The sequence below is a fragment of the Podarcis muralis genome, chromosome 9, assembly GCF_964188315.1.
Source record: "Podarcis muralis chromosome 9, rPodMur119.hap1.1, whole genome shotgun sequence".
Taxonomy (NCBI): domain Eukaryota; kingdom Metazoa; phylum Chordata; class Lepidosauria; order Squamata; family Lacertidae; genus Podarcis; species Podarcis muralis.
The window spans coordinates 10,834,541-10,858,099 of NC_135663.1; the positions used below are offsets into that span (position 1 = coordinate 10,834,541).

At 46.7% G+C, this 23,559-nt stretch overlaps 1 protein-coding gene and 1 pseudogene across 1 annotated transcript; both read right to left on the reverse strand.

The window, feature by feature from the left end:
• Positions 1–1,581: 1,581 nt before the first annotated feature.
• On the reverse strand, positions 1,582–15,166 carry LOC114603755 (16 kDa beta-galactoside-binding lectin-like; annotated as a pseudogene).
• Positions 15,167–17,012: 1,846 nt separating this feature from the next.
• On the reverse strand, positions 17,013–21,811 carry LOC114604559 (16 kDa beta-galactoside-binding lectin-like). Its single transcript, XM_028744774.2, has 5 exons — positions 21,636–21,811; positions 20,112–20,168; positions 19,945–20,024; positions 18,372–18,555; positions 17,013–17,212 (listed from the first exon to the last, which is right to left on the reverse strand). Exons 1-5 carry the CDS (start codon positions 21,642–21,644, stop codon positions 17,066–17,068), a joined length of 477 nt encoding a protein of 158 aa, XP_028600607.2. The 5' UTR covers positions 21,645–21,811; the 3' UTR covers positions 17,013–17,065.
• Between the last annotated feature and the right edge of the window lie 1,748 nt (positions 21,812–23,559).

Sequence of the window (23,559 nt, forward strand, 5' to 3'; positions counted from 1 at the left end):
GAACCTAGTTGCACACAATCCTTTACAGGTGTCCAATGCAAGAGGTAGCAAAAAGGCGAACCCGCTGGTCTTGCATCAGTGCGATTTACATGTTCAATCAACAATTGAAAACCTGTTGCAGCAGGTGTTGCAGATTGTGGAGTTGCCAAATTTTGCACTCCGATTCTGCAGCTGTGCCTTTAACAGTAGCTTTTGCATGCAGCAATTGGCAGGTGAGAATTGCTAATACAGTCCAGAGATGCTATTAAAGGCACATTCTGATGGTTTCCTAAAAACAGAGCCATCTGAAGGTTGCTCATTGCCTGGGTGGGTTGTGAGTGAGTGAGTTAAACAGAGAGTTAAGTAGAAATGAGAGCTAAAGTAGAGTGTGTGCTAAAAAGAGGAAACAGGAGTAGGTTGGAAGGAACTGGGCTTTGCCCACATTGGCAGAGTGTGAATAAAGGCCACATTTTCCACTGAGGAAGGAAGCAGTATTTCTGTCTGGACTGCACCACCTCAGCTTGGTCAGATGACAGAATTCACCTGCGTACAAAAGATTCCCTCTGCATTGAAGACTAACAAGTTGCAATGGTGGCCAAGCTAGAGCCTCTCTCATTGCCTGCTGGCATGTTAAGTCTCTTGTCTGGGAGGGATTTGAAAAATAATAACAAACGAAGAAGCCTGAAGTAATTACTACCTGCAGTCTGAAGTGGTGTAGCCTAGATTTATGGCCTTGTGGAAAACTAGACCTAAGATGCACATACGAAAAAGGAATGCAAAACAATTAGTTGGGCGGCCATAAGACCTTTTACCTCCTGAGGCAATTGTGAGCATACTTGCACAGGGATAATCTGGCTAGAATAGTTCATGCAATCAACGTTTAACCTCATGACTAGGTCTGCAAGGAAGGATTTTGTATTGTGCTTTATCGCTGGTTTTATCCTGTGTATTTTTATATATTCTTGTTCCTGGCTTCAATATTTTATATTAAGTTTAGAAATTCATTTAATAAATGAATTAAAAAACAGACCCCTGCAGCTTACACCTAGTTGTCTCTCTCTGAGCTCTGACAAGGCCTCTTGGTTGTCTGGATGAAGACCAGGGGGATGTCTGTGAATGCACCTAGAAACCACCTTACTGTTCAAAGGCACCTTACTGTTCAAAGGCTCCCCAGCCACTCTGGGCAGCTTCCAACAAAGATTAAAAATACATTAAAATACTACACATTAAAAACTTCCCTGAACAGGGCTGCCTTCAGATGTCCTCTAAATTTCAGGTAGTTGTTTATCTCTTTGACATCTGGTGGGAGGGCGTTCCACAGGGTGGGCGCCACCACCGAGAAGGCCCTGTGCCTGGTTCCCTGTAGCTTTGCTTCTCGCAATGAGGGAACCACCAGAAGGTGCTAGACCTCAGTGTCCAGGTAGAACAATGAGGGTGGAGATGCTCCTTCAGGTATACTGGGCCAAGGCCATTTAGGGCTTTAAAGGTCAACACCAACACTTTGAATTGTGCTCAGAAATGCACACAATATATAAAACAAAACTATGTTACACTGCCCGTTTTGAGTAACCAAGTTGAATTTATTCGGACATGTTACAGGACTACGGGAAATCAAGATTCGAGGAATCTGAGGGCTCTGATTCTGAAGCCTCCTTCTACCGCCATGTATTCAAGGACTCTCAGGCCCAGCCGGTTGGGGAAGGAGATCTCATGTTTGTCGTCCAGGAGCACCATAATCTCAGAAGTAAGGAATGCGAAGGAAAGCTGCAAGAAGCAGAGAGGGAGGCGTCAACACAGGACACTGAACCGTTTTTTAAATGACCTGGCAACATTTTAACTTCTTGAATTGGAACAGTCTCCCTTGGGAGACGGCGGACTCTCCTTCCTTGGAGGTTTTTAAGCAGAGGTTGGGTGGCCATCTGTCATGGATGCTTTAAGTTGAGATTCCTGCATCGCAGAGGGTTGGACTAGATGAATCTTGGTGTCCCTTCCAACTCTATGATTCTAAAGGAATGGCAGACACTGTTGTCGACAGTGCAAGCTGGCCATTCTGGTTTTACCTTTCCTGACAACAGCACCAAAGGCTGCTTTGACCCCCAAGGTCTTTCCACTGCTGATGAGTCTGTAGTACAGTGGTAAACTCTGGTTGCAAATGGGATCCGTTCTGGAGGCCCGTTCGCAACATGAAAAGAGCGCAACCCGCAGCGGCGCATCTGCGCATGTGTGGGTTGTGATTCGCCGCTTCTGCACATGCATGTGATGTCATTTTGCGGTCTTCAAACAAAAACATCTTGAAGGTCCCAGGCCACAGAGAGGTTAGGCTGGCCTCAACCAGAGCCAGGGCTTTCTTGGCCGTGGCCCCAATCTGGTGGAACACTCTGTCACAAGAGACTAGGGCCCTGCGGGACTTGACATCTTTCCGCAGGGCCTGCAAGACAGAGCTGTTCCACCAGGCCTTTGGCCAGGGCACAGCCTGACCCCCTCCTTTGGCAATCCTCACAGAACTCTAGCCCAATGGTTGCCATTAATCTGATTTGAACTGATTTTATAATGAATGATTTTAGTATATTGTATCATTTTACTGTTGTTAGCCGCTCTGAGCCCGGCTTCGGCTGGGGAGGGCGGGATATAAATAAAAAAATATTATTTATTATTATTATTATTCTGCGCATGCGCAAGCGGCGAAACCCGGAAGTAACTCCTTCTGGTACTTCCGGGTTGCCGCAGGACGTAACCTGAAAGAACGTAACATGAAGCGGATGTAACATGAGATATGAATGTACATCAAAGCCTAAGGACCAACACAGCCACATTTTTACGTCTATCTGCATAGAGTCACTTGTACCAAAAACATCTCTGCCTGACTTGCAATATATATATATATATATGTAAGTGCATAAGCATAGGCTACTTTGGAGCATATTTTCTTTTTTATGATTTTGGCATTTATGGCCGAAGACAATTAGAGGCCTTACAACTCAATAGGCTGATTTCTATGCTACCAACAGTTCAGGACCTGCTTTCGGACAGGAATGAACAAATTACTTTAATAGTGGCTGAATTTTTTAGTGCTGTCCATGTAGAAAGGCTGGGTCATTATAAAGAGAATTAGTGGTTCTTAACTGATCAGGGATAGTGCTATATTGTATTATTTATACAAATTGATTCTCTCTGGAGTTAAAGATCTGACCGGGACAAACCTTGTTATGTTGAGCTCGTATGTTGCACAATTTGTATTCGGTGTCTGTTTGAGAATGTGTGGTTTGCTATGCCTAATAAAGGATCTTGATTGATAAGCATAGGCTTTTTATTTTTATTTTTTAAAAGCATTGTAATAAAAACACGGACGTGGGTGGCGCTGTGGGTTAAACCACAGAGCCTAGGACTTGCTGATCAGAAGGTGGTTTGAATCCCCACGACGGGGTGAGCTCCCGTTGCTCAGTCCCAGCTCCTGCCCACCTAGCAGTTCGAAAGCACATCAAAGTGCAAGTAGATAAATCGGTACTGCTCTGGCAGGAAGGTAAACGGCGTTTCCGTGTGCTACTCTGGTTCGCCAGAAGCGGCTTAGTCATGCTGGCCACATGACCCGGAAGCTGTACGCCGGCTCCCTCAGTCAGTAAAGCGAGATGAGCGCCGCAACCCCAGAGTCGGTCACGACTGGACCTAATGATCAGGGGTCCCTTTACCTTTACATTTAATAAAAACACATGGAATTCATGAACATCCACAAAACAAAGGCGATGATCATTTCATTTGCGAGCCCTTGTAATTAAAAGTGGGACGCAACTGTTGTTCAGACAGGCCAGGTCCCCCAACACTGGCATTCCAGTTGTTCTGCACATATAAAATGAACCATCCTATGAAACATGGAGGCGTCCCACTTTTGCATGTGCCAGGGAAAGTAAACCTGTGTGTGTCCCCCTCCAGATGCTGTTGGCCTGTTGGTCCCATCATGCCTGACCATCAGCCATGCTAGCCAAAGCTGATGGGAGTTATGAAGATGATGGAATTTATGGAGCTGGCTGATCTCACCGGGAGAATCCGCAACCAGAAAGAAGAGGAATGCCAAGAAGATTGGAAGAAATTCAAAGACTATTTGAACAAATATTCTAATATTAAAGATATGTAATCACTTGAAAGAACCAATCAGGCCTAGGATTAAATTAGATTTAAATATATAAGTAAGAAAATGTATTATAAGAAAGGTAAAGAAATTGGAAAAGGGATGCGGGTGGCGCTGTGGGTAAAACCTCAGCGCCTAGGACTTGCTGATCGCATGGTCGGCGGTTCGAATCCCCACGGCGGGGTGCGCTCCCGTCATTCGGTCCCAGCGCCTGCCAACCTAGCAGTTCGAAAGCACCTCCGGGTGCAAGTAGATAAATAGGGACCGCTTACCAGCGGGAAGGTAAACGGCGTTCCGTGTGCTGCGCTGGCTTGCCAGATGCAGCTTGTCACGCTGGCCACGTGACCCGGAAGTGTCTCCGGACAGCGCTGGCTCCCGGCCTCTAGAGTGAGATGAGCGCACAACCCTAGAGTCTGGCAAGACTGGCCCGTATGGGCAGGGGTACCTTTACCTTTTACCTAAAGAAATTGGAATACGACTGTAATATTGTTTTATGAAATAATGATATTGGAAACTGCTACATTCAAATTAAGAGGAAATTCAGATGGAGGAGATTAGAGGAAGTCAACCAAAATGTTTATGAAAATGTATTTTAATGAATTAAATGAGTTTCTTTTTTTTCTTTTTAGGTATCTTAAGTTTGTTATTTTTTCTTCTTCTTTTTCACTTTTCTATTGTGTTGTTGTATATTTTCTTTTTTGTTATGTCTATTGATGAAATTTAATAAATATTATTGTAAAAAAAAAAAAAAAGCTGATGGGAGTTGGGATTATAATGTCATCTGAAAGGCTACTGATTCTCCTCCCTCCACAGGGAACTCCAGGAGAAGCTGCCTGCCCGGCTGGCTCCATTTGATCTACTGCTAAGACCTCACCTGAACTCTGCCGCCTTGCTCGAAAGGGAACTTGGAGATGCTCTCCTCCTCTTCCCCCCACAGCCCATTTTCCTTGGAGTTGCACACAATGGTGTTCCGACACTTCTGGGGGTCAAAGTGCGGGTTGAAGTGAAGAACAAGGTTCTCAGGGTCTTGGCCCAGTTTCACAACAAATCTTGAAGAGGTTTGGAAGTTAGGAAAGAAACAAGAATAGCAAACGTGAGAGGCTTACTGGACTTCAGCATCAGCAACAACAACAACGACAACAGGGCCCTTCTCCTAAGTGTTCACATGCTTGCCATGCTATGAGAATATTGAGAACATTTTTACATGCCACCTCAGTGTCTGAAGGGCGTGAGATTCCAGGGGTTTCAAGCGCTTACCAGGGTTCGCTTTTCCTTCAGAATGAGGCGCAGCAGAGACTGAGCTGCCTTTATGACATATGGTTTATTTGCACATATATACAACCTGAACCTATGATGGAGCGTCTCCACCTCCATCGTTCTGCCTGGACACTGAGGTCCAGCGCTGAGGGCCTTCTGGTGGTTCCCTCGCTGCGAGAAGCCAAGTTACAGGGAACCAGGCAGAGGGCCTTCTCGGTAGTGGCACCCGCCCTGTGGAACGCCCTCCCACCAGATGTCAAAGAGAAAAATAACTACCAGACTTTTAGAAGACATCTGAAGGCAGCCCTGTTTAGGGAAGCTTTTAATGTTTAATAGGTTATTGTATTTTAGTGTTCTGTTGGAAGCCACCCAGTGTGGCTGGGGAAACCCAACCAGATGGGCAGGGTATAAATAAATAAATTATTATTATTATTATTATTATTATTATTATTATTATTATTATTATTAGGTTCACAACATTAACACCCCCTTTGCTTCCCCCTTAGATGTAGCCTTGGATTCAAGCAGAGATCAGGCACGGCACTGTTTCACTGCTTCCAGCTTCTAGGTCACATAATTCAACCCTCTCTTCCAGTCTTTGTCTTTGTAACTACCAGCGACCTGGGCGGGGGCGGTGGCGCTGGGAAGCACCCATTTGCCCTCTGGCACCTTTGCTACCTGAACGACCCATAGGTAAAGGGACCCCTGACCATTAGGTCCAGTCGCAGACGACTCTGGGGTTACGGCACTCATCTCACTTTATTGGCTGAGGGAGCCGGCGTACAGCTTCCGGGTCATGTGGTCAGCATGACTAAGCCGCTTCTGGCGAACCAGAGCAGTGCATGGAAACGCCATTTACCTTTCTGCTGGAGTGGTACCTATTTATCTACTTGCCCTTTGACGTGCTTTCGAACTGCTAGGTTGGCAGGAGCAGGGACCAAGCAACGGGAGCTCACCCCGTCGCGGGGATTCGAACCGCCGACCTTCTGATCGGCAAGCCCTAGGCTCAGTGGTTTAACCCACAGCGGGCCATTAGGAATAACCAGGAATCTCGCCTGGCTAGTCTAGGAATTGTATCCATGCTGGATCCAAGAATTAGAAGGGGACCCAGGCATTTAGCCTAAACCCACCTCAAATTTATATACTGTGCTGGATTTGGGCTTCATGAAAACACTTTAAAAATTAAAAATAAAGCAAGGTTCTAGTACTCATGGTTGCAGGGATTCACTCAGGAATTATCTACCTGGAGCTTGTTATACACCAATGAGGTGTCAGGATGGAGCCCAAGATCTGCATAATGTGCCTGCCAATCCCTGTGACACTTGAATTACTTAACTCACACCAATATCCCCAAAATCCACATTCCCCATTACATAATTTACAACAACCTTGTAAGGAAAGCCAGCATCCCCCTGCTGAAGATGTGGGGCTATGGGAAGCCAACTTGATTAATGGGACCAAGCAAGGTATGCAGGTTCTAGGCAAGACAGTTAGGATGCTATAGGAAAGGCATCTTCAAATGTTTTGAAGGGCTTGCCATGCTGATGGAGCAAGTTTATTTTGTTGCTGACTACTGCATTCTGTAACCTGGTACCCTCCAGAATAATTCAGCGGTTCTCAACCTGTGGGTCCCCAGATGTTGTTGGACTACAACTCCCATCATCCCTGAGCTCTGGCCTTGCTAGCTAGGGGTGATGGAAGTTGTAGTTCAACAACATCTGGAGACCCACGGGTTGAGAAAGCCTGCTCCAGATGTTTTGAAAACTCCCATCAGCCCCAGCCAGCTGGTAGAAACCAAGCCAAGGAGGAAGATTTCATCTACACATTAGCACAGGGTGTGGGGGGGACCAGTTTAAGCCCAGTGGGGAGATGGTTTGTATTCCTTCCTAGGTAACATGCCAACAGCAGGCAGTGCCAGAGGCAGAAGAAGGTAGGCAAATACATTTTACTTTTGTGCAGTAGGGCGTTTTCTCCATACACCCAGGCACAGCCCTCTTGCAATCTCTCTCCTAATTTACTCTCCATTTTAAGGGTGTGGCTGTAGTAGGAAACCAGGTAAAAAAAACATGAGAGGATCTGTGTTCTACATCCTTGTTTAGAACATGTTTCGCCCTTCCATGCCCTATTTTAATAAATCTGGTGCTTCGGCATTCAGCTTAAGATCTTGGCACAGGTGTGAATTGCTATGTCCTGGACGCATGACCAGGGCAGAGCTTGCCTGGCATACGTAAGAGATTCTCCGCTCTCAGAAGCACGTTTAAGGGCTATGTACACACTGTGGGTTAAACCACAGAGCCTAGGACTTGCCAATCAGAAGGTCGGCGGTTCAAACCCCGCGAAGGGGGGGGGAGCTCCCGTTGCTCAGAGGTAAAGGAGAATTAAAAAAACAAAAGAAGTGTGGTTTAGGTGGTGGAAGTCTTTTAAGATATTTTAATTAAGATTTGTATTTTATAATGTGTGTAAGTGTAACTCTGGCATTACTGTTTATGGAAAACAGCATTTTCTTTTTGTTTTGTTTTCCTTTTCTTTCTTTCCCTTTTTTAGTTTCTTCTTACTCTTTATGTTTGGCAAATATGTAAATAATTGTGTTTTTTGCAAATATGTCTGGAAATTTGATTGTATTATTCAATAAAGTTATATTTTAAATTAAAAATAAATAAATAGGTACCGCTCTGGCGGGAAGGTAAACGGCGTTTCCGTGCACTGTTCTGGTTCGCCAGAAGCAGCTTAGTCATGCTGGCCACATGACCCGGAAGCTGTACGCCGGCTCCCTCGGCCAATAAAGCAAGATGAGTGCCGCAAACCCAGAGTCGTCCACAACTGGACCTAATGGTCAGGGGTCCCTTGACCTTTTACACAGTGTGCCTACACGCGAGTTCCCAGAGACAGGCGATACTTCCCCCCCTTCCCTACTCACTCTTTGGCATCTGGCAGTATCCTTCCTTTTATCTGGACCATGTCTCCATGCAGGACTTGAAACTCAGTGGCAACCACTCCCTATAGCAAGGGAAACAAGAGACATTTTTCAATCGCAGTGGTGGCAGGATGAGATTCAGGAGGAGAAGGGGGAAGGGAAATTAAGGCTCTTACAGTCTTTGTCCTGGAAATAAGGTGAGCCCAGGGACCTCCGAGCAGACTTGGCGGTTGCTGCAAAAGGAGAACAAAAGGAAGCCGTCAACAATAGACAGACAGACAGACAGACAGACAGACAGACAGACAGACAGACAGACAAGAGCATAGATGGCATTGGTTAGTGCAGTGCTAGGGAACCTGTGCAGGAATTTTAACACTCAGGTTAATAGAATGAGCTGCCTCCAGGAACTCTGCTTTAGGGCAGCCTACAAATACTGTAGGGACGCGGGTGGCGCTGTGGGTTAAACCACAGAGCCTAGGGCTTGCCGATCAGAAGGTCGGCGGTTCAAATCCCACGACAAGGTGAGCTCCCGTTGCTCAGTCCCTGCTCCTGCCAACCTAGCAGTTCGAAAGCATGTCAAAGTAGATAAATAGGTACCGCTCAGGCGGGAAGGTAAACGGCATTTCCGTGCACTGCTCTGGTTCGCCAGAAGCGGCTTAGTCCTGCTGGCCACATGACCCGGAAGCTGTATGCCGACTCCCTCGGCCAATAAAGCGAGATGAGCGACGCAACCCCAGAGTTGGCCATGACTAGACCTAATGGTCAGGGTTCCCTTTACCTTTACCTTTTACAAATACTGTAAGTGAACCATAAAGTAGATGATTTAGCCATGTTCACTCAAATACGCATGTTTTCGAGCCCTTCTCAAATCCCACATTTTCCTGCTAGGTCCTTTATTTATATAATTTTTATCTTGCCCTTTCTCCTGCCCCAGTGAACAGCTGACCTGCTGCATTTTGCAGTAGCTGCTGCTTCTGGACCTACTTTAGAAGCAGTATGATGAAATTTGGGACATATTTACAAATATATGGTTATAAATAACCCTACATGTATTTGGATGATAATATTTATATGGTTATAAATAACCCTACATGTATTTGGATGATAATATTTATATGCCTGTATTCTAGAGAAGTGGGACGCGGGTGGCGCTGTGGGTAAAAGCCTCAGTGCCTAGGGCTTGCCGATCGAAAGGTCGGTGGTTCAAATCCCCGTGGTGGGGTGCGCTCCCGCTGCTCGGTCCCAGCGCCTGCCAACCTAGCAGTTCGAAAGCACGCCTGGGTGCAAGTAGATGAATAGGGACCGCTTACCAGCGGGAAGGTAAACGGCGTTCCGTGTGCTGCGCTGGCTCGCCAGATGCGGCTTTGTCACGCTGGCCACGTGACCCGGAAGTGTCTCCGGACAGCGCTGGCCCCCGGCCTCTTGAGTGAGATGGGCGCACAACCCTAGAGTCTGGCAAGACTGGCCCGTACGGGCAGGGGTACCTTTACCTTTACTATTCTAGAGAAGCACTTGTGGAATTGTAGTTGATTACATATACAGTGGTACCTTGGGTTACATACGCTTCAGGTTACATACGCTTCAGGTTACAGACTCCACTAACCCAGAAATAGTGCTTCAGGTTAAGAACTTTGCTTCGGGATGAGAACAGAAATTGTGCTCCGGCAGCACAGCAGCAGCAGGAGGCGCCATTAGCTAAAGTGGTGCTTCAGGTTAAGAACAGTTTCAGGTTAAGAACGGACCTCCGGAACGAATTAAGTACGTAACCTGAGGTACCACTGTATAGTGATATAATACACCCTTTTCTCTTTTTATTTTTACTTTATTTTGCTCAATTGAAATGCTTCCAATACAAAATTAAAATAAAGAACCCAGAAGCAGCCAGAGAAACAGAGGCTAGAAGTCAGAGATATAAGAGTTAGCAGCTGAGAAACAAACCTGCTCTTCCCTAGAGAGAACAAGCCTCCTATTAATCCTTCTAAATTTCCAGCCTAGTTCTATTGCACTTGGTGGTATTACAGCTTCAATAGCAACTGCCTCCTATACTAACAACCACAAAAATGGACATACAAGACTCACGGGCTGCATGATGATCTCTTCCAAGGGTGCAGCAAATAACCAAAACTTTATTCCTTCCAACCTCTGCGAAAGAAGCCCCAGTTACACCTTAAATAGCTGAGGCTTATTTTCAAGGTCCTTTTAAACTGCATCACGTGACAAAAAGGGTTTGCAGTGAGTGGAGGGTCTGATCCTCTCTCTAGCAATGCAAGGGGAGAAAATCAGAGTCAATAGGCTAAACAGCTGGCCTGTTTCTGATGACTGGGAACCAGTGCCGGATTTACGTAAAAGCTAAACAAGCTATAGCTTAGGGCCCCACTCACTTGGGGCCCCCAAAACAATTTAAAGGAAAAAAACTGGATGTACATTTCCAAAATATAAAATAAAAAACAAATAAAATGGTTTTAGATACCTATTAGGTCCATAAATTACCATATAGCATATATTCAACACAAAAAACAGCGACAATTTGTTGTTGACAAAGGACAGCTGGACATAGAAAGGGCTCCATTACCTTCAGTAGCTTAGGGCCTCATCAAACCTAAATCCAACCCTGCTGGGAACACACCTGATAAGCTGAAACAGCTGGTGCTATTTTTTTACGCCAGCCTAGGACCTCCAGTAAGGGACGTGGGTGGCGCTGTGGGTTAAACCACAGAGCCTAGAACTTGCTGATCAGAAGGTCAGCGGTTCGAATCCCCGCAACAGGGTGAGCTCCCGTTGCTCGGTCCCTGCTCCTGCCAAGGTAGCAATTCAAAAGCACGTCAAAGTGCAAGTAGATAAATAGGTACCTCTCCAGCGGGAAAGTAAATGGCATTTCCGTGCACTGCTCTGGTTCACAAGAAGCGGCTTAGTCATGCTGGCCACATGACCCAGAAGCTGTACACCAGCTCCCTCAGCCAATAAAGCGAGATGAGCGCCGCAACCCCAGAGTCGGTCACGACTGGACCTAATGGTCAGGGGTCCCTTTACCTTTAGTACCTTTAGTACCTCCAGATGTTTGAGGATACGGCTTCCATCAGCCTGAGCCCTCACCTGTGCTCAGGTGAGGCTGATGGGAGTTGCAGAAACGTATGGAGGGCACACTGTTGGCCAACACCGCCTTATGCAAATTAAATCAACAGCCTCCTGGCATTTGTTCATTCTCCCTCCCCACCTTTGACCTGGATTTTGGATGCCACACAAGCAGAAAAGCAGACCAGCCGACAACTGTGCCAATGAAAGGAAAGAGCTGAGATGCCCATTGCTTTGATTGGTCTTCAGTGGGGAATGGATGGAGCCCTGGACTGCTTCGTGGCTGAGTGAGGATTCGAACTCAGACCCCTCCTGTTCTAGCACTGGCACTGTTGTGAGTTTGTGAGGGGCCAGATCCCCCCTAAATTCCTGGGTCTGATAAAAGCTAGAATGAATCAGTGCTTGTTGGGTTAAGCTGGAAGCTTTCCGTGACCACGTGGAGGAGGAGCCATTGAGAAGAACCATCAAGAGGTCATTACTGAAGTGGCCAAGTCATGGACCTAGTGAAACAGAGAGGGAGAGAAACCCTCAGCAAGGCTATGTGCCCCATCTTGCGCTCCGAGTACTTATCAAAACACAATGCCAGAGCGGAGTGGGAGAAGTCTCAGGTTGGCAGTTTGGATGATGTAAGCAAACAGGAGAAAAATATCCATTTTGCAAGCTGGGGTGGGGGGCAGAGAGAAGGAGGGCTGTCTGTTTTGTGCTGCACAGAGGGTCAGACACGATGTTTGGGGTCTCTTGGAATCTGAGACGGCAGCACTGGAAGGAACAAGACCTCCTGGAATGCGAATGCCATCTAGACCAATCTTGCAATCTAGACCCAGGTTGTATACAGTTATACCTTGGTTTACAACCATAATCCGTTCCGGAGGTCCGGTTGTAAACCAAAGCAGGTTGTAACCCAAGGCGTGCTTTTGCCACTGGGGCCTCAAAAAAAATATGGGTTGTAATCCAAAAAAATAATGGGTTGTAATAATAAAAAAAGGGACATTTGACGTGGTTGTAATCCTAAATAGTTGTAATCCAAAACTGTTGCAAACCAAGGTATACAGTGGTACCTCGGTTTAAGAACAGCCCTGTTTACGCAAAACCGGAAGTAGTGTACCGGTTTGTGAACTTTACCTCGGTCTAAGAACGGAAGCCAAATGGTGGAAGGGCACCGGCGGCGGAAGGCCTCATTAGGGAAAGTGTGCCTCGGTTTAAGAACTGTTTCGGTTTAAGAACAGACTTCCGGAACAGATTAAGTTCGTAAACCAAGGCACCACTGTTTGTGCAAATAAACCGTATAACATAAAGACACTACAGTCTCCGCTGAGCCTCCTTGTCCAAAAGGAAACACAGACCCCCCTGGATCTCACAAGGCTTGGAAATCAGGGTGGTGGGTGGGTGGGTAACAATATTTAAAGGCACCATGCATTAGACTCTTCCTACATTGCTTTGTATCCATTTGGATGGAGGTAGATCAGTTCTGGGGTTGCCATGCAGGAAGGCAGATTATATTTGCTGTATTTAATTTTTAAAAATAGTTTTAAAGCTGCTTGTGCTTTTGGCATCTCCAGTGAACTAATGAGCTTTGCCTAGAGTATATTTTCAACCATCCACCCTACCATTATTTTGTTATTATAAATAATTACATTCTGGCCCACTCTCCTTCCAAGATACTCATGACAGCCTTGCAAGCTCAGCTCGGCTGAGAGACTGTGACTGGCGAGTCATGTCTAGGGCTTGGAACTGGGGTCTCGCTAGTTCTAGTCTGACGCTACTCTAACCACTACACTGCACTACCTTCCTGCCAACATTCCCACAGAGCTGAGCACTGGGCAGATTTGGAAATGTCTCCTCCCACACCAGCTGGGGAAGCCTCAGCCTCTGTTAGCTCCGAGGATGCAGACAGGCTGCCTGCGCAAATAGAACCAACAGCCTGTCTTCTCAGCCCTTGTCCACCCTAGTTCATAAAAGCGAGCTGGGCAGAGATTGGAAACAGGCTCCATGGGGTGGTGAATGCTTCCCTCTGTGAGGAAATCTTCCTGGAACCCCTTAAAGAAGCAGTTATTAAACCATCTTTGGACCTGGCCACTATGGCCAACTATTGCCCAGGATCCATTCCTGGGCAATGCAATCAAGCAGAGAGTCGTGGAACAACTCCAGGCATGTCTGGAGGATGCAGACCATTTATTTATTCATTTTTAAAAAAATATTTTTATTAGGAATTTCAACAAGACATTTTATCAAAAAAGACACATCAATTCCCTCCCATTTCCCCCCTCCCCATAAAGTAACCCACCCTCCCCTCCCTCCCTGACTTCCCTCAGCAACTCTCTCTGGTTTATCAACAAATGTTATTCTCTGCATGTTACACAATTGTATAGATCCTTAATTTATCTGACTGGCTATTGTCAATAAAAAGTTTGTGATTGTTTAATCAAAACCTAGGAGGGGGGTTTTGCCAAGGAGTTCAGTTCACTTTGTTGTTTCTTTAAGTACTTTGTAAAAGGTTCCCATTCATCTTTAAAGTCACAGTTATCCTTGTCCCGTAGTTTGTATGTCAGTTTTGCCAATTCTGCGTAGTCCATCAGTTTCTCTTGCCATAATTCTTTAGTCAGGATTTTGTCATTCTTCCATCCTTGTGCTGTTAAGACTCTTGCTGCCGTTGTTTTTCACTTTCCTTGGCAGGTCTTTTCCTACAATCCCTAAGAAAAATGCTTCAGGTTTTTAAACAAATGTTAGATGGAACATTTTCTTCAGCTCGTTGTATATCATTTCCCAAAACTTTCTAATTTCATTACAGTCGAGGATGCAGACCATTTAGACCTCTTCCATTCAGGCTTCAGGCCCCAAAGTGTCTGTTTTGGGTGATGTCACAGTTCCTCATAGCATCCTCTCGCTCATGCCCACAGCTACTGTGTCATTGCAGCAGGGACCAGGGGACGGCACATATAATGTGGCTTCTGAATACAGTGGTACCTCAGGTTACATACGCTTCAGGTTACATACACTTCAGGTTACAGATGCTTCAGGTTACAGATGCATCAGGTTACAGATTCTGCTAACCCAGAAATAGTGCTTCAGGTTAAGAACTTTGCTTCAGGAGAGGAACAGAAATCGTGCTCTGGCGGCATAGCAGCAGCAGGAGGCCCCATTAGCTAAAGTGGTGCTTCAGGTTAAGAACAGTTTCAGGTTAAGAATGGACCTCCGGAATGAATTAAGTACTTAACCTGAGGTACCACTGTATATTTTTCTTTTTCACCTCCCAGGAAATCCTCCTCAGTGGTAAGTGGTTGCTTATGATTTTGTCCATCTCTTACCTGTCCCAAATGTGCAAAGAATTACCATGATCTTGCTTCAAAACATGGACATGTGCATCATGCCATGGAGATTGCAACCCTTTTGTGGACGGACACCTCTCCTGTACTGTTTAAATCCTGTGATTTAAATTGCCAGCCAGGACAACCCATCAAAATAGGTACCAAACAAAAGAGGCTTTCAGATCCTTTTGACACAGGCACCAGAATTTCCCCTTTTCTCCACAGCAAATGCAGGACAGCAGGATGTACCAATTTTTATAAAATACAGGTGGGGAACCTCAGTCCAGAAAGCCAAATGTGGTCCCCAAGACTCCTTTGTGTGGCCCTCAATAGGTTTCCTAGCCACACACCCCTCACTGCTCTGATTTCACATCTCCAAGTTTTCTTGCCCAATGCCACCTGCTTGTCTAGAGCAGAGGTTTTCAACCTTTTTGAGTCCACAGCTCCCTTGACCAACTACATTCTTTCTGTGGCACCTATGTGGGACTCAGAAATTATATCACCCCTTACCTGCATCTCACCCTTTTCAAACACCCTCCCTTGTGGAGTGTTCCCTCAGCTTCTTCTCCCCTCTCCTTGGGAGTCCTCTGGGCTGTCGCTGCCACCACCCCTGGTTTCTGAGCTGCCCCCCCCCCCCGCTCCAAAGTAAGGTTTGCCCCACAAGGACCTGGGAAGAGGATGCCCCCAGCCTTAGTGGCCCAACAGAGACTGGCCAAAGATGAACATAAGACCAGCACCTTATCTTGGGAGGCAACAGTGGCCGCTGCCAGGTCTGCATGGCAGAGAGGCTTCAGTACAGAATACCTTTGTTCTTATTGTAGTTGTAGCATATGGATTGTAATGTGTGAAGTTTATATAGTGTTCATGTACACAGGTCATTGTTTCATATTTGAATTCTTTTTTAGTTGTGCTGAAGAAGATTCCCACGAAACAGTCAGATTATCCAGGATCACCGTCCGTTTTTATTCACCTACTACTTCGGCACCATGAACGCCTAAAAAAGTTTTACCACTTAGCCCACAGGATAGCATCTATTCCTTTGTTTCAACCATAGACTTATTATACTTCTACGGACTTTCAAAGATTGACAGACATGTGTTCAATTGATTTCAAATATATTAGAGAATTTACAAGTGCACACATTTTGTTTTTGTTACTAAATCATGTATGTTATGCAATAAGAATTACAGTGCTATCTGGTATACTGGTCTGCGTGTTGCTTGTATTGTTTGTTGTGGCAGAAAGGCTTCAGCAATGGGCACCCTGGCAGGCCTTGCACACAGCAAGCACAAAAAGGCCAGCACACTGCCTGCCTCCCTTTTGTCTGTCTGTTCCCAACAGCAAGGGCTGGCGGACTAGATGGCTGGGCTCCTTCGCCCACTTGCTTGCTCACTCCAAGGCCGCCTCAGCTCCTGGCAACCCCCTGGCCAGCCCCAGAGGAAACCATTCGCCTGGGGAGCTTGCAGCCAGGGCTGCTGCTGCAACAACCAGCTTGCAAGCCTTCGGGAGGCAGAGACATGAGAGGACATCAAGGAGGGAGGGAAGGAACAGAGGCCAATGTTGCCCACGGCACCCCTAACCATCATTCAAGGCACCCCAGGGTGCCACAACACACTGGTTGAAAACCACCAGTCTAGAGTCTAGGATCAGCCTTTCTTAACCTTGGCTTAATTCCCATCACCCTTGACCACTGTTTCTGCTAGCTAGGGATGATGGGATTTGCAGCCCAACAACAGCCAGGGACCCGAGGTTGAGAGAGGCCAGTCTAGAGGGAGAAGTGAGTGGGATTTTTGAGTGTGCCTAGAAAATACCCTACGGGACACGGGTGGCACTGTAGGTTAAACCACAGAGCCTAGGACTTGCCAATCAGAAGGTCGGCGGTTCGAATCCCCGCGACCGGGTGAGCTCCCGTTGCTCGGTCCCTGCTCCTGCCAACCTAGCAGTTCGAAAGCACGTCAAAGTGCAAGTAGATAAACAGGCACCATTCCAGACGGAAGGTAAATGGCGTTTCTGTGCGCTGCTCTGGTTCGTCAGAAGTGGCTTAGTCATGCTGGCCACATGACCCGGAAGATGTCTGCGGACAAACACCGGCTCCCTTGGCCAATAAAGCGAGATGAGCGCCGCAACCCCAGAGTTGGCCAGGACTGGACCTAATGGTCAGGGGTCCCTTTACCTTTACCTAGAAAATACCCTACTGTTCAAAGGCAATATTTACATGTTGCCCCGCCCACTTTTGCCTCTGGCTCCACCCACCATGGTCATGTGGGCCACAGAAGGCTCTCCAGCAGGGAACGAGGCTCCTGGACTCAAAAATATTTCCCCTGACTGTTACAAACTAAAACCATGCAGGCAGGTTTTGAAGAACGGTTGAGTTTATTCAGACTTGTTGCCGGACTACAGGGATGCAGGGCGAAATTAGAGAAATTTGAGGGCTCTGATTCTGAAGTCTCCTTCCACCTTGATGTAGCTGATGGTCTTCAGGCCCAGCCGGTTGGGGAAGGTGAACTCGTGACCTTCTGCCAGCTTCACCTTGATCTCCGCAGAAAGAAAAATGAAGGAAAGCTGGAAGAAGCAGGAGGAGGAGTCATGAGAAAACCAGTACACTAAACACTTTACATGCCCTGAAAGACTAAAAGGAATGGCAACTACTGCATAGACATTGGGCATTCAGCATTTCCATTTCCTGTCTGAGGCTGCTTCTACCCAAGTGCTTTACATTTCAGTTGAGTCTGAGGCACTTCAGAGCCCAAGGACCAGAGTTGCCTACCATGGGTAGGCAAACTAAGGCCTGGGGGCCAGATCCGGCCCAATTAAGGTACATTTTTTTTCCAGGGCCTCCTCCAAGCTTGGAGTGGAGCTGGTACAGAATGCAGAGCTAGAGATAAGAATCACAGGAGGGAAAGAACCTGTGTGCAGAAAACTAGCTTCTCAGGGAAGGCCAGGCTAGAATACTTATATGCTAGTTATCTATAGGCAAAGGTGAGCTGGCCTGTGCATGCGCGCACACACACACACACACACACACACACACACACACACACAAAGCACAGAAGCCTTATTCAGTCAAGCCAGTCTTCAATCACCTGCATTCCAGTTCTACACATATAAATTGAATTTTTTGAAAGGAAGAAGGTCCTCCTTCCACACCCTCTAAGGCAGACAGCCCCAAACTCGGCCCTCCAGATGTTTTGGGACTACAATTCCCATCATCCCTGACCACTGGTCCTGTTAGCTAGGGATGATGGGAGTTGTAGTCCCAAAACATCTGGAGGGCTGAGTTTGGGGGTGCCTGCTCTAAGGAAAAGATTCGAGATGTTCAGGTATTGCTCCCATGCCTGACCATTGGCCATACTGGCTGGGGTCAATAGGAGTACAGTAGTAGTAGTAGTAGTAGTAATAATAATAATAATAATTTATACCCCACCCATCTGGCTGGGCTTCCCCAGCCACTCTGGGCAGCTTTCAACAAAAAATTAAAATACAGTAATGCATCAAATGTTAAAAGCTTCCCTAAAGAGGGCTGCCTTCAGATGTCTTCTAAAAGTCTGGTAGTTGTTGTTACCCTTTGACATCTGGTGGGAGGGCGTTCCACAGGGCGGGTGCCACTACCGAGAAGGCCCTTGCATGAACGCTGCAGGCCACTCATGTCCTCTGCAGAGTAGCCACTCCCCTGCCTGCTCCATTTGCACACAGATCTTTGATAAGACTGCCACACCCTCACCTGAACTTTGGCACCTTGTTCAAAAGGGAAATCGGTGATTCTCTGTTCTTTCCCCCAGACGCTGTCCTGCAAGGAGTTGCACACGATGGTGTTCAAAATGGTGTTCTCGTCCGTCTGGTAGTCAAAGCGGGCGTTGAAGTGAAGAACGAGGTTGTCGCGATCACGGCCCAGATGCACAACAAAACTTGAAGAGGATGGAAGTTATGGAAAACAAGAGGGTGGAGGTTAAGGCTTCCTGGACTTCTGTATAAACAAACAACAACTATGCAGCCCCTCTCCTGGGCATCTTGCCTGTATTGCCAAACAGTGAGAACATTTAGTGCTGTATTTGGGCTTCATGAGAACGGTAGCTTTAAAAATAAATAGAAATAAAGCCTGGTTCTATTGCTCATGGATGCAACAGAATCACACAGGAATTAGCAACCTAGTGCAGCATACAGTGGTACCTCGGGCTAAGTATTTAATTCGTTCCAGAGATCTGTTCTTAACCTGAAACTGTTCTTAACCTGAAGCACCACTTTAGCTAATGGGGCCTCCTGCTGCCGCTGCGCTGCCGGAGCACGATTTCTGTTCTTATCCTGCAGCAAAGTTCTTAACCTGAAGCACTATTTCTGAGTTAGCGGAGTCTGTAACCTGAAGTGTATGTAGGCCAAGGTACCACTGTATAGACCAGAGTTTCCCAGACTTGGGTCTCCAGCTGTTTTTGGACTACAATTATCACTCATGGGTCCTGCTAGCTAGGGATGATGGGAGTCCAAAAACAGCTGGAGACCCAAATTATGGAAGCCCTGATATAGACTGTTGGGGTGGCAGGATAGACTCCCAAATCTGCTTCCTTCGTCCATGGCTCTTAAGTGCCTGAACTCAGTGGTACCCCAACATTTCTCCTCCCCTCAGGGGTCACTTGAGAATCACCACAGGTCCACATAGAGAACTTAGTGATTTTTTTTCTGTGTGTTGTAATGTGCTGCAACAGGTGCTGTAGGATTTTGAATTGCGTTTTTACAGACAGGCTGTGTGCCGCCTGAACGAAGCTCACAGATCAGAGTTTGGAGAGCCCTGTCATGCAACAGGAGTCACAAAGTGTGCAGTATAGGATTCTCCACATTCTATCCTGGGACACGGGTGGCGCTGTGGGTTAAACCACAGAGCCTAGGACTTGCCAATCAGAAGGTCGGCGGTTCGAATCCCCACGATGGGGTGAGCTCCTGTTGCTCGGTCCCTGCTCCTGCCAACCTAGCAGTTCAAAAGCACATCAAAGTGCAAGTAGATAAATAGGTACCGCTCCGGCGGGAAGGTAAACGGCGTTTCCGTGCGCTGCTCTGGTTCACCCAGAAGCTGTACGCCGACTCCCTCGGCCAATAAAGCAAGATGAGCGCCGCAACCCCAGAGTCAGCCACGACTCAACCTAATGGTCAGGGGTCCCTTTACCTATTATACTAACTAACTGAAGCCATGCTGATATGAACAGCTTGGGGGGCAAGCAGGTGAGATAGCAACTTCTCTGTACTCCAAAGCAGTAATATGAATGCACCACAAGAGTCTCAGGACACTTTCCTCCTTCTCAACTTACTCTTTGGCATCCGATGAGATCCTCCCTTTCACTTGGACAGTGTCTCCATGCATAAGGACAAAATCCGTCGCAACCAGCCCCTAGGGAAGAGGGAAACATGTCTTCAGCTACGATGGTGGAATGGGGAGATTTAGGAGGGAAAGGGGCAAGAAAGTGAAGGCTCTTACATTCATTGGCTTGGCGTGAACCCGGGTCCATGGATCAATGAGGGCACTTCCTAATACCTATGGGACAGGATAAGAGGAAGGAGTCACCAATAAATCAATAGACAGAAGCACAGAGCATTTCATTTGCTACAGCCAGTGTTGGGAATACAAGGGTTGCCAGATCTTTAGGACTTGCAGCTTGCTAGTCCCACACAGCAAGCAATTACTTCTCCCTCCTGCCATGTTATTCCCAGTAAAGGAAGGGACCCCTGACCGTTAGGTCCAGTCGTGGCCGACTCTGGGGTTGCGGCGCACATCTCACTTTATTGGCCAAGGGAGCTGGTGTACAGCTTCCCGGTCATGTGGCCAGCATGACTAAGCTGCTTCTGGCAAACCAGAGCGGCACACGGAAACACCGTTTACCTTCCCGCCAGAGCGGTACCTATTTATCTACTTGCATTTGACGTGCTTTCAAACTGCTAGGTTGGCAGGAGCTGGGACCGAGCAACAGGAGCTCACCCCGTCGCGGGGATTCGAACTGCCAAACTTCTGATTGGCAAGTCCTAGGCTCTGTGGTTAAACCCACAGCGCCACCCATGTCCCTCGTTATTCCCAGTAGCAACCTCCAATTAAAAGTGCTGCTTTCACTAACTCTTATAGGGAAGCCTAAAGATACTGTAAACAAACCACAGATGATTATTTTTTGCATACTCACTCAAACACATGAATGAATGGATTTTATTATTTCGGTCACAGACCAGTTCCAGCCCACATACAATATCAAGGAAATCATCAAACACGATGGGGATACATTTGAATTTGCAATTGAGGTATAGCAGGGACAATACAGATATAGCAAAAGTTAAATATATATATAAATTAAAACTTAATCACTAACATATAACCTAAAATTATCATTTATAACCTTATTATAGTAGCACAGCTTGTTCCCTAAGTTTTATGGCAATTGCACAGAATTTGGCCACCCTTAACGTGATCGCAGGATCCTTGTCCTCTACCAGGGATTTTAGACATTGAAGTTCGGATTCATTTGGAGATTTTTTTTCAAACACATGTTTCCAAACCCTCTTCAAATCTTGCCTTTTCTGTGAAGCCTCAATGTCCACCCCTTCTAGAAAGACTTTTTGAGTATGCTGAACTGCATCCGCCTCCTAAATTACACTCATCTCTTTCACAGGCAGACCTTTGATTGTAAGCTCTGCAGGGCAGAGACCAGTTCCCCCCCCCCTTTATGCTAGAAAGCACAACTGTATGGATAGCACACCATCATCAACAACAACAACAGAGGACAGCCCTACTAACGATGCACCAAGAATAGATTTTCAAGAACCCCAAAGCAAAAGAAAAATATAGAAGTCAGGCATGCAATAGCGACACTTACAAAATGTGCTTGTTTCGTAGCTGATACACCGCTTCCCAAAGAGACCTATTGATGCTTATAAGTTTCTGGCCTTGTTTAGGTGCTGCTGCTTGTAAAACAATCTCAATCTCAATAATCTAAGAGCAACAATAAAGAGGACTCACAGGATCCATGATGCAATCTCGCTCGGGTCCAGCGACGCCTTCTCCCTTCCAGTCTCAGTTCTGTGCCTCAGCAAAAGAAGTACCAGCCTGCTACCTTGCAAGAAGAAAGTGCCCCCTGGTGCCTTTAAGTAGCTGGGGGGAAATGCACCACCTGACAAAACGGGTCTGCTGTGACTGGAGCTCTCTAGAAATGCAAGGAGGAGGAAAATCAGGGTCAACAAGCAACACAGCTGGCCTGCTTTGAATGCAGGAGAACAGTGATTATTAACTCAAACAGCTGGTATGATTTCTTCCTGCTGCCCTTCATTCACCTGGTACCCTCCAGATGCTATGGCGGCCTCAGCTCCCATCAGGATTAGCCCTCACCTGTGCAGGTTGGGGTGATGATAGCTGTAGTCCAAAACATCTGGAGAGGACATCCTTGCCCCGACTCTTCCTCCAAGAAACCCAGGATGGCGTACATGGTTTCCTCTCATTCACATCACAACATTAGACCAGCAGGCAACTGAGCCGATGGAAAAGGAGGAGTTAGAGCAGGGTCTCCCAAACCTGAGCCTCCAGCTTTTTTTTTGGACTACAACTCCCATCATCCCTAGCTAGCACCAGTGTGGAGAGCCAGTGTGGTGTAGTGGTTAAGAGCGGTAGACTCGTAATATGGTGAACCAGGTTCACTTCCCCGCTCCTCCACATGCAGCTGCTGGGTGACCTTGGGCTAGTCACACTTCTCTGAAGTCTCTCAGCCCCACTCACCTCACAGAGTGTTTGTTGTGGGGGAGGAAGGGAAAGGAGATTGTTAGCCACTTTGAGACTCCTTAAAGGGAGTGAAAGGCATGATATCAAATCCAAACTCTTCTCCTTCTTCTTCTAGCAGGACCAATGGTTAGGGATGATGGGAATTGGAATTTGAACACAGCTGGAGACCCAAGTTTGGGAAACACCCTGTTAAAACACTTTTATTGGTCTTCAGTGTGGAAGGGCTGGACCAGGGGTCAGCAAACTTTTTCAGCAGGGGGCTGGTCCACTGTCCCTCAGACCTTGTGGGGGGCCGGACTATATTTTGAAGGGGGAAAAATATGAACGAATTCCTATGCCCCACAAATAACCCAGAGATGCATTTTAAATATAAGGACACATTCTACTCATGTAAAAACATGCTGATTCCCGTGGGCCAGATTTAGAAGGCGATTGGGCCGGATCCGGGCCCTGGGCCTTAGTTTGTCTACCCATGGGCTGGAAAATAAAGACTGGATTGTGGCTGAGTCCTGGTGAACTTAACCCAGGACTCACCTGTCCCAGCCTGACATGACTCTAACCACTACACCCCATTGGCTTCCTTTGAACAAATATATTGTGGCATAATATTTTATAAAGATCATAAATACAAGCATTTCTATATATACAGATTATTTTTCAGGGAAGAAAATATTGGGTTGCATCTAATGTTAGTCCAATGCTGGGGGGGGGGATGCGCATTGTAATTAATTGACACTGCTGACAGGTCCGTTAATTTCTCCTCATAGTTGGAGACAGACTCTTTACGTAGGCCCAGTGCAAGAGGCAGCAGCAAAAAAAAGTGTCAGCAGCAATCTTGCAGCAATGTGAATAGGCTTGAAAGGCATCTTCAAAGCCTCGCAGAGACCATTAAAAATCCCTCTGCCCTCGTGGGGTGCTGTTGCATCAGCTGTTGCAGATTCTGGAGCTGCCAGTTTTTCCAGTCAGGTTCTGCGGCTGTGCCTTTAACAGAAGCTGTTAAATGCAGCAACTGGGAGGTCAAAATGGCTTATCTCCCTGCTGTGGAAACCTTCGCCTACTCATTCATATATAGTTCAAGGCATTTTTAAAGACACGTCCGGACAGTTTCCTAAGAATAGAGTCACAAGTGTCCTTGGCTGGTAAACATTTGTTTGTGATTTTGTTACTTGCA